This window comes from Aphis gossypii, chromosome 1, assembly GCF_020184175.1.
Source record: "Aphis gossypii isolate Hap1 chromosome 1, ASM2018417v2, whole genome shotgun sequence".
Lineage (NCBI taxonomy): Eukaryota > Metazoa > Arthropoda > Insecta > Hemiptera > Aphididae > Aphis > Aphis gossypii.
In genome coordinates, this window is record NC_065530.1 from 42664551 (window position 1) to 42680387 (window position 15837).

At 25.0% G+C, this 15837-nt stretch overlaps 1 protein-coding gene across 2 annotated transcripts; it reads right to left on the bottom strand.

Moving 5' to 3' along the window:
• Window positions 1-518: 518 nt before the first annotated feature.
• On the bottom strand, window positions 519-10535 carry LOC114124242 (phosphatidylinositol transfer protein alpha isoform). 2 transcript variants are annotated; one of them, XM_027987430.2, is made up of 10 exons: window positions 10250-10535; window positions 9834-10156; window positions 8266-8296; window positions 7981-8144; window positions 5404-5503; window positions 4273-4350; window positions 3374-3538; window positions 3169-3290; window positions 2996-3086; window positions 519-2936 (listed from the first exon to the last, which is right to left on the bottom strand). In XM_027987430.2, exons 2-10 carry the CDS (start codon window positions 9848-9850, stop codon window positions 2889-2891), a joined length of 816 nt encoding a protein of 271 aa, XP_027843231.1. In that variant the 5' UTR covers window positions 9851-10156; window positions 10250-10535; the 3' UTR covers window positions 519-2888. The 2 variants fall into 2 exon arrangements, with proteins under 2 accessions (XP_027843231.1, XP_027843230.1); XM_027987429.2 differs by lacking the exon at window positions 4273-4350 and adding an exon at window positions 4629-4706 and having other exon boundaries at window positions 10250-10526.
• Between the last annotated feature and the right edge of the window lie 5302 nt (window positions 10536-15837).

Below are 15837 nucleotides of genomic sequence, written 5' to 3' on the forward strand. Positions count from 1 at the left end.
ACATGTCACACTGGATCTAGTATTTATTGTACTTAGAGTTAGAATATTTTACAAACTATAAATGTTGACAGATTAATAGTAACAATTACTATATACGTAAGTTCCAAATCAGTAATCACTTCTAGCGGCGTCGCGGAGGCAATGCGAAATCTGCAGTTCCTGCGGCGCCGTCAGTTCAAAACAAAAGTTCCAAATCACTAAAGCTCAATATCTTTTAAACTCATTTTCATAGACTTTTTACTTGTCCTTAATACTCTCTTTAGCAAAAAAAAAGTGGTTCAAAAATTATATTATATTAAAAAAATAAATTACATTAATACCACTCTCCATTTTAGAAAAAATTAAAAGTTTTTGGGACTATTTTTTTTTCATTTGTTTATCTTATTATTTTTAACAATAAAAATGTAATACATACTCAACTCAATACTGCAATCTGACTTTGTTCTATTAAAGATCGTTTGATATTTTTCTTTTCAAAGTATATGAGAATATTTATGCATTATAATTTATAACAGCCATTCAAAGTTTAAAGATTTATTATCTGCATTTAAATATTATTTAATACCAAATCTAAAAGCACAACAAATAATATAACAAGTCTCATATGCGTAAGGTATCGTTAAACACGAGTCCATGAACATATAGCTGTAAATTGGGTACTATTTGGGTTTATAAAAATATTTTTTAACCATCATGATACATAAATTGAAGGCTACAAGTCTAGAAAAAAGTTCAACAATTAAATTATGTTGTGATAGGTATACAAGTATATAATATATGATTTTGTTTTTAAACTAACACAGCAAGGTTTAAATATTTAAATAACCAATTTTTATTGCCTAAAAATACTGTAACGAGTTATCTAATAACGTCTAACAAATATAACTGCAGAACGCACTTATCATAAACGTTAAGTATTTTATGATAAGTCATAACATAATATTATAATAATTATATTTTATTCTCTTTTGATCAAAAAATTAAATAATAATAATAATAATATGTTTTATGCAATTAATATGAAATAATGATAATTAATAATTGTTATTTTCTTAACTTGTTTTTAAAAATCATCTATTATACAGCTACTCATATCCAACAAAGTACTAAATTAATATACCCCATAAATAAACAATATATTATTATTATTATTATATAATAGTTTGTCTGACAGATAAACGTTTAATTTAGTTTTAAAAACATAAACTACTACAATGTATACATAACGTGATATCTATATATTATAAAGAAATTTAAAACATTTAACATATTTTAATGTAATAAGATAATCAATATATAAATTATTAATGTGTTTTTGTGTGTATATGTATTTAGATTGAAAACTTTCGACTTTGACTCAATATAATATTTTTATGTTTAATATTCATATAATTATTCAAGATATATATATATATATATTACATTTTATATTTTCACAGATTTCAAACAGAAATTTGAACAAATTTAGACTTTAAAACGATCAACAACAGTGTTTAATAATAATATATTGAATAAACTACAGTCCTATAGAAAATAGTCATAGAATAATTTTTTGTTTTAAAATTTATTATCAATAAAATGTGTCATGACTCATAAGCAACTCACATTTCATTAATGGCTATTTACATTTATAATTTATGACATATGGTTACTTTGCAAGAAAAACAAAATGTATTATATGCAAACTTCACATCTATCAAAATTGTGAATACAAAGACATATAAATGCAACTTAAATGGTAATAATATTACAATATAGAGAAACTATTATGAATAATTATACAATGTACAACTGAAATTTACTTGTAATACATTTTGGTAATACTTGGTGAAATAAATAACATGTTAAAACAATGTATTACGAGTATTCTCAGATAAAAAAAATTTAACGATTAAAAAATTGATTCAAACTATTTAGTTTCTTTTTTTTACATTACACTAGATTACTATTGGTAAGTTAATTTTAAATTGGGGAAAAAACTATTCATTATATATTATAGCCAACAAATAGTAAAATACGTACAAATCCAGTTAGCACTATTGAAAAAATCAGTATACACTACATCACTGCAATTTGTACTTCAATGACATGGAAATTCACTAGTCTAATGTTCAACAATTATTATTTAATACATTTTCAAATAATTAATGCATTTATGTAATGCTATTATTGTCAAGTTTACTAAACATTTTAGTGAATTAACTATTAATATTGAAAATTATTAAAATCGAAATGGGTATTACAATATTGTTTGTACACGGACATGTGTATTGCTTAAATATATTTTTTTAACATGGTAACCATAAAATTAAAACTTAATTAAATTTTAAATCACCGAATTTTGTAACATTTTTTTTTTTTTTGATTTAACAAATATATATTTGTTAAAATAATTAATAATCATTTTGACAACTAAAAAATTGATTTTGACTATGATTACTTGTATACAATCACCATGAATATTCACAAACACTGTGAATCCAATTACCAATTATTAAGTAAAAACACAAGAGGAAGAACGGATAACAAAATAAATAGAAAGTGGAATGACTTGGCTTTCTATAAATCAATAGATTATCAAAAATTAATAATCATTTTTAAAAATAAATGTTGGTAAGTACCTATAACTGTAGTACTTTTAAAAATAGCTAATTTCCCTAAGAATATTGTGACAATTTAGAGTATATTTGTAGTAAGAATGTTATTTTAGAATAAAATGTATAATATAGTTTGTAAAATTTTAGTTAAAATTAGACTAAGTGATAAAAATTACTAGATCTGGTATTATTTTGTTTTTATTCAATTTGGTTGGTGTTAGAATAAATATGGTTTAATTTTCAGAACGATTTCAGGCATTTGGATTGGTTTGTTTAACTTTCAAAAATGTTTTAATCAGCATCTGCTTTCATTCCTCTAACAGTTCCTTCATTCCGTTGCTGAAATTAAAATGATCAATTAATAATGTTGTCAATTATTTATTTATAAGCAAACATACTTTGTCTAATACTTCTCGAGTTTTTTCTTCAATTTCACGAATATCTTGTAACGTAAGCCCATGCCAACGATCCATCCAACAAAATACTTGTCTATAAATTTTTTTTAAGTTAATTTACCCATTAATTAAAATTACATTTAAAAATTATTAATCAATTTTTACAGACAACATACCTATGGAAGTTGGTGAACAGGCGACGTTCTGACTTTTGAATTAAGTTTTCTACACGGGTTTGTAGCCCAAACCATTTGAAATCTGCAGATACCAATTTATAACAAGTCATAACTGGATTTGCCTAAAACAGAAGACAACAGTAGTGTACATGGTTTTCAAGTTTGGTTATAACAAAAGTGCTACAATAATAAGAAATAAACATACTGTTTCAATCCAATTTCCTTGAAGAGGACCTCTTCCAGACTTTTGACTTTTAAATTTTTTAGGATCTTCATCTTCTTTGTAATCTGAAGATGAAATAGGGTCATTACCAATATCAATTATTTGTACTTCTCGTTGTTTTAGTTTTTCAGGAGATAATTCATGAACCTGTTTTTAATATTAAATATGTATTAGAAATAATAACTTAAAATATAACAAATGAGGAAAGCAAAATATTATCTAATAAGCTGAATAATATAATATATATGTGATATGAACACTAAAATTATGTTAGATTTAGAATGTAAATCATGCATATTAGTAATTACTAATTTAACTAGTCTCAAAAATAAATTATTATATAGATCAGTAATAATAATGTTAATGTATTAATATTATCTAATATACCTTTATGATAAGATAACATTGAATAACTTAATAATCGAGTAATTCGTATTTTGAAAATTTTTATTTTTATTCAAATTACTCATATTGTTTATTTGAACTAGTAATGAGGTAAAATAGTTTTAAAGTTTATTGAAAGTAGAATGTGCTATAGTATAACAATAAATTAGTAAAATATTGTTTATGTACATAACATATTAATGGTATTAATGATCTTAAAATTCAGACCTTAGCCAAACTTTGTTAAATTAAGCATAATAATACAATATAAAACATAAAATAATAATAAATTTTATGTTATACAGAGCTATAAATAAATTATATACATAAGCGAGAAGATAAATAATAATTTCTAAATAACAATACAAGATCCAATTTCAAATTAAAATAACAAAACAGTGTTTAAGCATTTTACAACAGTGTAAATTTCTGAGATCGTGAATATAACAGTACTTCTGTATTGTATGCTAATACATGTTAAGGACCACATCACTTACGTTTTCTTGTGTACCTCTATCAGCAATATGATACGACTCAATGACTATACTGAAATTTTCTTTCATATAATTTGGATTCTGTACGTACAAGCAAAACCACCAAACAAAAAGCAATTATAATAAGTTTTATTTAAAAAATATGTATTAAGGCACATGTTATGTATATTAATTATTAATTAGATTATTATAAAACAGTGGGAAATTATATAATGAATTATTTTGTTTAGTTATGTTTTCAAGCATGAAGAAATGACATCAACACCCAGTAGTTCACACATAAAAAACAATAATCCCTTTGCATAGATTATAGCGAGCATAATAGCTGTAATCTTAACAACCTCGTTTTTTTCACTTACATTATTTTGGGTTCCTCGATCAGCATAGTGAAATGATTCTATAGTTATCATAAATTTTTCTTTCATATAATTTGGGTTCTACAAAAATAATATTAGACTTTTAAATTAAAATCCAATGTTTGCACATTGTATTTTAAACAGATGTTGAAATGGGAGATTAAATCATAAATATCAAAGTTATAAAAACCCATGTATACAAAGAGAAAATAATTAATGAACCTTTTACTATATGTTATAAGTATTTTAAAAGATAAACAATAATTTTAAAATTCTAATAATAAAAGGTGACAGTTCTATAAAATTACCAGCTTCATTAGTTTGATCAGATAACAACTACTATAGACATAATGTAAAATACTCTACAGTTCACTATAGCTAATATTAATTTAATAAAATTAATTGATATAAAATATTATTTTTTTAACAGTTGTCAAACTCTTATGAATTCTTGTATAAACAGAACATGGTAGGTACAAAAAGGTATCATTAAAAATTATTTCTTGTTAATAACTGCACATAATAGAATAAAAAAAATATATTAATAATATTGAATGTATAGGATTCTGAGGCTTGCATAATCACTATTTTTTTTTCACCATTTTTAGGGAAAAAGACATCAGTATAGATAAAAATTCTCATTTACTGATTTTTTCTCGGATTTTTTAGAAAACAGATTTTAACTATCTAATTTATATTGTATAAATTCCTAGATTTATGATGATAAAATAATTAAGATATCGTATATATAAAAGCTACAGTTATAACAATAACTCACTGTAATCACGGTTCGGCAGTAAGGGTAAGCATTCCATGCTTCTTCGTGAACTTCTAATGCTCCTTTAGGTGCCAAAAGTTTTATCATTCCAGGTACTTTGCTGAAATACCATAAAATATTTTGTTAGTCTAATTATTCTACACACAACAATAATGTTTTTTTGTAATTAATAGTTAAGAAAAATTGGAAATGTCTTGATAATAATTTAACTGGTTTTAAATTTAAAACATCAATATCAATTAACTAAAATTTATAATTTTAAAAATCTAAATTTAGTTTAAGTCATTTATTTTATATCCATAATTTTAATTATAATTTAGTTAAAATTAAAATACTCCTATAATTGTTCAAAAAATTGGTAATTTCATAACTAAGAACCAAATTTATATTCTCTCAAAGCACCTAAAATATGATAACAATATATATTAAAAAATACAAACTATATTTCTGTTTTTTTTTTTTATTTTGATGTCTTTAATCATACAAATACATTTTAAGTCATTAAACCATAAAAGTAATTATAAAATACAGCCTATGTAGAAAATTTTTTATTTGGAAGGATACATATTATAATATGGTATAATACTTAAATTATCAGTGGTGAAATGCTTATTTATATTTTTTTTTTTACATTAAAAAACTCAAAATGATATTTAGGAACCAGGAAGAAAGTTTTTTATAATTAATAGTTATCAATAATATATTTGCAGAAAATGACCTTCTTTAAAACCTGTTAGGCATGTTAATTATTGATAATATATAGTAACTGTTCTAAAATTGCACAACCAAGTTAAATTAATATAATTTCATGACAAGATAATAATGCACCAAATTACAAACTCTTTTAATTACCAATAATTAAATATTTAATAATTATGAATTGTTATTATTAATTTGTTTATCAATAACATGAATAAATTACAGTGAACTAAAAATGTTTTGAAAATCAGTATTCATTTAGATTATTCAAGAACATCAAAAATAATCTTTAAAAATGTAAATATTCATTATTTATTTATCAATACTAATTCATTAAGATAACTTTTCATTAATAATTATAGTATTACTGTAAAACTTTTATCATTACATACTATATAGGCAAACTATAAAAAACAAGGAAACTATTTTCAGTAAGGATAAGTAAATATTCTTCTTTTAAAGATTGAATTTTATACACAAAAATTATTATTTTAACAAACTAGATTTATCATTATATTATTAATTTAGTAAATATATAAAAATAAATTCTAACAAAGAGAAAGACTTTTGATTAGTCGATTCGGTACTATAATTACAATATCCAAATTGTATTAATTTACAGCTACGGATAAGCTGTAGATTTTTTGAACTTATAAAATGATAATAAACTTAGAATAAAATGTGAACATTACTCCTAACTAATAAAAACATTGTGTCGATGTTCAGTATTAATAATAACAAATTAATATTTTATCTCTGTTTTGTTTGAACCTACTAGGTTTTTAATATTAATGAATAAGATGATATGCTTACATGGTTTCACCTTATGGAGTGGCTCAAATTGGGGGGAAGGAAAAGTATTTATGCTCAAAAAATATCAATTATATAATATTTTAAATTTATATGGTACAAATAATACATTTTTTTTGATTCAATCCTTCAAATTTATAATAAAAACAAATTTTATTATATAAAGGGGTTATTCTAGAAATTTATTGTAAGCTTTTCGTAGAAAGTAATATAATAATAAATAGGCCAAGGTTAAATGTTTTTAGGACCAGTTTTAAACAAATGTCAGCAAACATGATTTTGGTGCATTTAAAATTATTTTTTGAATATTATGTTTATGATTCATTGTTATCTCTTCCCCCATACATTAAATCACAAAAAAATGAGTGTTCAAAATCCAGTCAATAAATTATGTCTAATTTTTTAAAAATTAAATTGCACAAAAGTTATACCTATTTAAGACTGGTAGTTTTGTACAATTAAATTTCATATTAAGTAAATCAATTATGATTTTAAATAAGTATGTTAGATAATTTAAATTTTTTAATTATTGAAATATATTTTTACTATTTTTTATTGTTTTATTTATTAATTCAAACATTATTATATGTATTATATAAAGTTGAAAGATTTATACACCAAGGCTGGAATAACGTGAAACATTTTAATACATTTTGATTCAATACTAGTTTAATGGCCTTCAAAAACATGTCATCCAATGTCATATTACATCCAATGTTAAACAAAAGCTTGATATGTTTAGCTAATAAACCAGCTGTACAATACTTGTTTCATTTTTGAAAAAATTCAAAAACTAGCTTGGGCATATATTATATATATATATTTATAAACAGGTAATGAGTGAAATCCTGAATCATTTATACAGGTTTTATAGTAAATATAATACAAAATATTATTTTATATATCTTATACAAATGATATTATATAAGAATACAGGAACATCTAGTTTCATCAACATTTGTACTTATCTATACTAAATATGAGTATGAGGAAAATATAAATTTACCCTGCATAGAAATTATGATAATAATACATACAAAAATTGGTGTATTAATTATGATTAATTACCTGGCCAAGTGATAAATTTTATAAGTATACTGTCCTTCTGAATATTTTCCACCCAAAAGGGGATAATTGGTAAATGGTTCATTTTTCAACACTTCAATACCTTCTCCACCACCAGTTTCGTTTTTACTGGCTTCGGCTACAGAGTACAGTTGAGCAATTTGATACTAAAAACAAAAATATAATATTAAAATCAAATCATAAAAAGGGAAGATACAATCTATAACTATGATAGTTCATAATTTTCTGGAATAAAAATATGTTTTGGAAGATATAATGAATACAAACCTCTTCAACTGTTAAGGGTAGTACCACACGGCTGAAACAAATACCATTATTTTTATTAATAGACATAGGTAAAAGTCAATATAACTGATATTTATTGTATTATTTAATTACTAGACATTAAATAGGTACTTAAATTACAATTTAGTATGGGTGTAGATATTACTTAAAATAATAAATGATTTAATATGATTTTTGTATAAGACATAAAAGTAAATGCATAAAAATTCTTTCATGAAAATAATTTCTAAATTAAAATTATTGAAAAAAAGGAAATTACCTACCTCTTTAATAATTTTTAAATTCTTAGAAACAAATGTTGATAGTATTGAAATTAGAAAAGAATTTACGTTAATTAATATGAATAAAATTACAAAAGTACCAAAGATAAATTAAATGATTTAAATAACAATAAAAACTATGTAATTTGTCTAGTCATGATATTCATAAAAGCTTTTTTATGAATAATCAATTATCATGGATCATACAATGGTTAATAATAAATCAAAGATAACTGAAATGATTGAAACAAAACATATTTTTATTTATGATAATTTGCAGATACATAAAATAAAAACCTCGATAAAAACACATTGAACTTAAACTTATACTCATTAGTCATTTCTGGTTTTGTTGGTATTATAATATATCTATGTATCTATAGGTATTGAATAAAATAATGAAAAATAAGTCTTAGTGCCACTGTTATCTGTTGTAATCGATCTAAAATTATTAATATGGGTCGACACGTTACTTTTTTAACTAAACAATTCAAAATTAAAAGATGGACTATTTATTTGTACAGTAATACATGTATGTAATATTTTAAAATATTTAAATTAAAAAAAAAAAAAAAGTAGTGAATGGCATAAAAATATTATTTGTCACGATTTTTAGAACAGAAAATAATTTAACCAAGTCAATAGTCTATATAATAACGCCTAAGTGGGTACATAATATTCTTTGTGAAAATTGTTAGAAATAATATTACAGTAAGTAGTATGTATCTACTCTCATACTTCATGGTAGGTACACGAAGGAAATATTATAACGAATCAACTAGGAATATGATAATTTGAGGAATGGATGTACTTATCGTTCGATTTGCAATTAATCGTGATAACAGTAGATAATGATTATTTTTTTTTATAATCTACCTAGCACAAACGGAATAATAATAGTGGCGTGACTAGGTAACGGCGTGTGGAAGGCGGCCGGAGTCTGGGACAAGCGTTCAAACGCCCCGCTCGGAGGGGTCGTCAGATGAGAAAGAAATCGCGAAAACCTATCGGGTACACTGGGTAAAATCCCATCACAAAAACGGTTGAACTACAAGCAATCTTCGCCGTCGTCTGACGTCTGCGATCGGATAAACCGTGAACCCAAAACGCGAACGCGTGTGCGTTTGTGACGCGACATTAAGGCCAAAAGAGCGATGACGATCGTTGGGGGGAAACGTCAGACGATCGATCCGAAACCTTGTGACCGGCCGCCTAACGCACATCGACCATTAAAAAAAAAACGAAATCTCGTCGCGATGAAACATTTTTCTTTTAAAAATTAATACTCACAACTCTTTGATGAGCATCTTTCGTCCGGCGACGAGGTCGGCACGATCAGGCGTTTGCGAGCGAATACACCGACTGCGACGGACAGACGGCTGTCGGGCACTCGAACTGTGTGTGGTGTGTCGACTGTGTCGTGTTGGACTCGTGTGTGTCCGCACTCCGTGTAGCTGTGCGTGCGTGCGCGGTCGTGGAGCGGTGTGGGCGGTGCGGTGCGCGCGCTCGTCGTCCCTCTGGTCTGTCGGAGAAAGAGAAACGCTATTCAGTGTGGAGTGTGTCAACCGTCGGCCGCCGGCGGGGCGTCAAATGCTCGGGACTTGGCGAAATGACTGAAAACGAAAATCCATCACGACAACAATTATATTTAAATTACGAACAACATAATATGACATTACAAAAGGATTTTGCCCGAGTGTACCTACCGCGTTTTGGGTTTTTGGCGTCAAGTCTCGGCAAAACGTTAATTATAATAGGTATCGATTTCGAGCGATTCTCGGTGGCTCGTTGCGGGGCGACTGGACGATTTAATATTATATTATCTTATCGCCGCCGACTATGGGCTATTAGAGCTGCACAAACGAGTCGAGAAACAAACCCGAGAGGCCGATTGTAAATAATGCAAAATGCAATACGTTGCCAAACTGTCGCCGCTGATAAGCAGATTTCCAGGAGTACGTGGAAAATAAAAAAAAAATTCGGTCAGTCGGTGAGGGAGGTCTTGGCAGTGCGCGAATCGATTGTCAGACCTGTTTCTCCGGCAGTTCGGCGGCTTGTACGATATCGGCAGGCGCGCCGCGACATCTGCCGGTGCGCTGCACATTTAACACGGTCATGGTGTCAATGATAATAAATAGGAATATTAAATATATTATTATTTTATCATCGCGCGTGTAGCGTGACGTGTGTACACTACAATACTACATGGCACATGCCCGTCATTGCCTTAGGGGTATTTTTTAAATGCGTACCCAATAATCATAAACAAGCAACATTTTCAAAAATAAAAATTCGACACGATCTAGTCTACACATTAAACGTATTTCGTAGTTACTTAGATACTTGGTCCGAAAGTTTCATGGTATAAAATATTATACCTTGGTACCTATATACGAACGGATTGATAAATATAGTGTTATGACATATTATGTTTCAAAATATTAATTTATAATTTAAAACTAAACAATACGAAAAATTATAATTTTTATAATCATTATAAAAAAAATGCAGTTCTTTCTCTTTCTAAAACTTTTTTGCTGTTCTTGTAAGTATTATAATAATAAAAATAAAAGTATTAAAATTATAAAATAGGTAATAACTAAATTGAATAAAAATTGTGTCCGGATTTCAATTGAAAGTGCATTATTTTTTAAGTTTTCTAAGACAATGCGTTCCAAGTACATATAATTTGTTTCATGTACTTCACAGATATACTTTCAAATTTAAATTTTTAAAATGTTTTGATGTTTTCTTTTTTAGCGTTTTTAAGTCATTTTCTTAATTTTTAAAGCATATATTATGAGCGTTAAGTTTTAATGTAAATTAAGAAATTCAAAATATTACAACCAGGAATATTGTTTGTTCTTAAAACTTTTAAGTGTTTTTCGACCGTATCAATAATTTCTAGTCCTTATTGAATGTGGTATTTGATGAATGATGACTTTTAAATAAATAACAATTATAATAATTGGTTAGTTGTGAGATAATTAATCACGATCGCATTTATTTCCAGTAAACTGTTTATTTATTCTGCGTGAAGCGTAATAATAAGTTTGGTAGGCATTTTGTTTATTATATTATTATTATAATAATATACATAGTTAAGATAAAGAAATGTTAAAAATGATAGAAGTTGAATCTTTGTTTTCTCATTACTTGTATAGTAACTATAGTTGAACTTAAGCTTGAACTTGTATAACAAAACTTTGGTCATTTTTTTGATTATTTTTTGGGTATCTATTTAAAATGCAGGACCTATCACAATGTATAATACAGAGTTTTGCAAATTTTATGTAACAAACTTATAAGAATTACATCACTCAGTAATCAGTATAATATTTTAATTGTTTATCGATAAATGAATAATATTCAAGATATAATAGCAGTTAGCCCCGTTCATTATACACTGTTATTGATTTAAAATTTAAATACATTTTTTTTAACCCACTCAATAAGCACTAACCCGATATACCTGATTCCTGAAATCTGCAGTACAGCTACCAATATAACTGGTGCAGGTACTAAATAATAACTTCATTTATTATACATACCTATAACTTTTTGCCTTTTGTACTTCTTATGTTATAACTAGTTATTTTAATAAATTAATCACGTAAGTTTTTTAGTATAATAATTTATTACATAATATATTAATACGTCATTATATATTTGTTTACTATAGCTATTAGTAATCTATCATGTAACATGTTTAATGTTTGTATCTGTTAAAAATGTTTTCTAACAAATTATTTTTGATTTTATTTAATGATTTTTAATTTTTACAAATAAATAACTATATTATAGATATTAGTCAAATCACATAATATTGTTAAGGGCAATATACTGGTATATCTACAATCAAAACAATAACAAAATATGTAAAATAACTATTTTACTTTTCAAAAATTTAAAAAAAATTAAACTGCATAAAATATATTTTTGAAATATATGTTATTAAATTTTAATTATTATAAATCTTATAGGTCATTGTTAAAAAACCGCAATTTTATTCTAGTTTAGTCAACCCTCGCCAAATTTTAAAATTTTTTTTTTTTGTAAAATAATTATTAAAATGTACCTATCATAGATGTAATTTTTAAAAAATATCTAAATAAATTGATTTGTCACAGATATGAGACGTTTGGCGTGTATTTAATATGTAAAGAGAAACTATGTATAATATGTTATGGTCAGAAAATATTGTCAATAAATCTTTTTTTAATGATTTAGAATGATCATTATTAAATTTAAAGGAGTAACATATAAATACTTAATTTATTTATATTTAATAATAAAAAATTTATTGATGTTTATAAATAACAAATAGTAATAACTGCAGAAATTAATTGATAAAAAATAATACCACATTGAATTATATTGATAACACAAATCATTGAATTTTAAAAATGATTAATTTGATTCTCTATATTATATTAGAGGTTACGCAGGTTTACTAAAATATGGTTGATATATATTATATAATTATTATTATATACTGTTAAAGCATGATAGAAATTAAACTATGTTATCTTCGACGTTATTCTTACCTACTCTTAAGACGTATTTTTTTTGTGATTCAATCGGGAAATTTTTTATTAAAATTTAATGGAATTTCGAAAATATTTATACCTTTTCAAAGTAAATTTAGGTACAGTTAAATATTGGTATTCAATTTTCAATCGATATAGATAGGTCATATAACTCTGTATAATAAGTATGTCAAAATGGCGCCTAAGGATTTTCAAATCACTGCAGGCATAAAAATATTTGTAGGTTTTCTTCAACCGCCCTAAAAAAGTTTAGTGTAATAGATTGTAATATTATTATGAAAATGAGGATATATTTACATAATTGTATAGCACGTCGTCTAACCACACAAAGTACTGCAGTTACGCTATTTATACACAAGAGCGGCGATGGGAGCATTAAGTATAGATAAAAGTTAATATTCTTTTAACTAATATTAGTTAACTTTCTATTTAGTTTAGTAACTTTATTTTCATTGTAATTACTTAGCTTGTTACAGTTAAATTTAAAAATAATAAGTTTCGTGCAATCATAAAAACCATATATTTTATACTTGTACCTATTTTAGATATTAGTGATTTCTTATTATTTTATTATTAATTTACCTCAGAGTTTAATGATATGATTTTAAATAATATAATAAACAGTATAAATATTTCTGTATTTAATAATTAAGTTATTAAACTTGAAATTACCTTGAGTCAAAATTTACCCAGGAAATTTATCTGTTGAACGGCTTTATTAATTTTTAGATCTAAACATCTACAAATCTAAATATAGGTACATCAATATTTTCATAAACCAATGAACTTGAAGGTTTCATTCTCTAAGGATTTTCTCAAAGAACAAATTTTAAGATTTTCATATATTTGTATAATATAATATAAATATACAACAATAACGTTAAATGTATTATCTAATTTGGTACAGATAAATCATCCCGACATTATCGGTAATTTATTATTTTTACAATGTTTTTTTTTAAATTATGTAATTTGGTATTTTGAAACAGTAGTGAAATTTGAATTTGTCAGTCAAACTTAGTTTCGAAGTTATAGCAATTTAAAGTCTGTCATTTTTATGGCATTTATTACTACCTATCTTCGCTTTTATTGTAAACAAATTGGCGTGGCGTAATGGAAACGAAGCTTAATCGATAATATTTTTATTGTATAGAATTTCAAAACTACACTTTTACACGCATTTACTTTAATTTTGCACTTTTTTCTGTTTTAGACACTATATTATATACTCATAAGTCGTAATTCAAGAAGATGTAAAGCGTTTTAGAATGTTATATTATATAAAATTAGATTTTTTCATACAATGAATACAAAACTTTTAAATTTTAATAAGTCACTTTTCAGAACTTTATAGGCATATTTCTTATTACGTAAATTTAACTGTTATTATCAGCTTTTTGTTATAAATAATCTATTTATTATATAATATTATACCATATAACATATTATCAACAATATGTCAATATATCATTATTATGATACAATTAGTAAATTACTTGTGAGTAGTGAACTAGATTTAGTTATATAATTTATAACCGTGGCTTATTAATATATTTTTTTTTATTACATGTCTATTAACTATTGGTAATATATGCCAGAATAAAATATTTAAGTACAAAATAATAATTGTCGACGAGAACGATAAATGTTGTTTTTTATCATAAATTATCATATAGAAACCTAAAATTTATTTTAAAATAAGGGTACCTTATTATTTTATAATGTATACATTTTTCCGTATTCACGTGTCGTAATAATATGTATAATAATACAAGATACTTATATGCTACCTACATGAGCGTAACTTACATTTTTTTAGGGAAGAAAATTTTATTTTATGTCAGTGTGAATGTGTAATCGCAAAGTATATTTACTAAATCTATAGTCTCTATAAATGTATATTATATAATATACTTAATACATCTGAGTTAAATGTTAAATTATAAATTAATTATAGGTACCTATACCATTTCAAAATTCAATGATGTAATAATATGATGAGGTATGATATCATTTGAAAACATTTTATTTACTAGCTATTACTTTATGTTTATATATTATAGCAATTCATCAAGTATTCTCACTCAAAATTTAATGTATGATAATAAATATATTAAAATATTTTGGGAATTTTTAAGTATAGGTACTATAATAATTATTTTATTTTTAAATACTTCAATTTTTCGAAAGAGAAACTTTATGGCGATAAAATCTTTTTTCGAGCATATTTACCTTGCGATAACTTTTCTAAGTACTAACTAGATCCAATTTGCTACCAAAAATTACCCTCAAAGTTAAAAGCCGAAGTATTTTACAATCTCAAGAGGCGATGACAGAGAGAAAAAACAACCATCATTGTAAAATTAATAAACTTATCGCTCCGCTTAGAATTTAAAATGACAAATTATTATTTTAAAAAAAAAAATGAAAGTTGTACAATCACCAATCACAATGTGTGACAATTATTAAACTTACTAAACTTTCAACTGAGAAACTAACATTTTCTTTTTAAAATATTTTGCTTCAAGAGTACAGAATTTATCGTTTATAAACGGCAAACTTATACATAATATACTATAATTTATCAACGTATTTTTAATGTTTACTTAGCTTAACTCCATATGCAGTTTATTTTTCATTATTGTCCATCTGTGTAGTACAGTATAGCTGGTACCTAGGTATATAATATTTTATATTGAGTTGAGTTTTATTTGAACAACATTTTACTAAACTACAATATTCTT

Excerpts from the sequence above, each read along its gene's own strand:
- LOC114124242 (XM_027987430.2), bottom strand. Across the intron at positions 8,145-8,265 it reads TACCCTTAACAGTTGAAGAG|TATCAAATTGCTCAACTGTA; the intron begins GTTTGTATTCAT and ends TTTTGTTTTTAG. Across the intron at positions 3,087-3,168 it reads CTGTTCACCAACTTCCATAG|ACAAGTATTTTGTTGGATGG; the intron begins GTATGTTGTCTG and ends AAAAATTTATAG.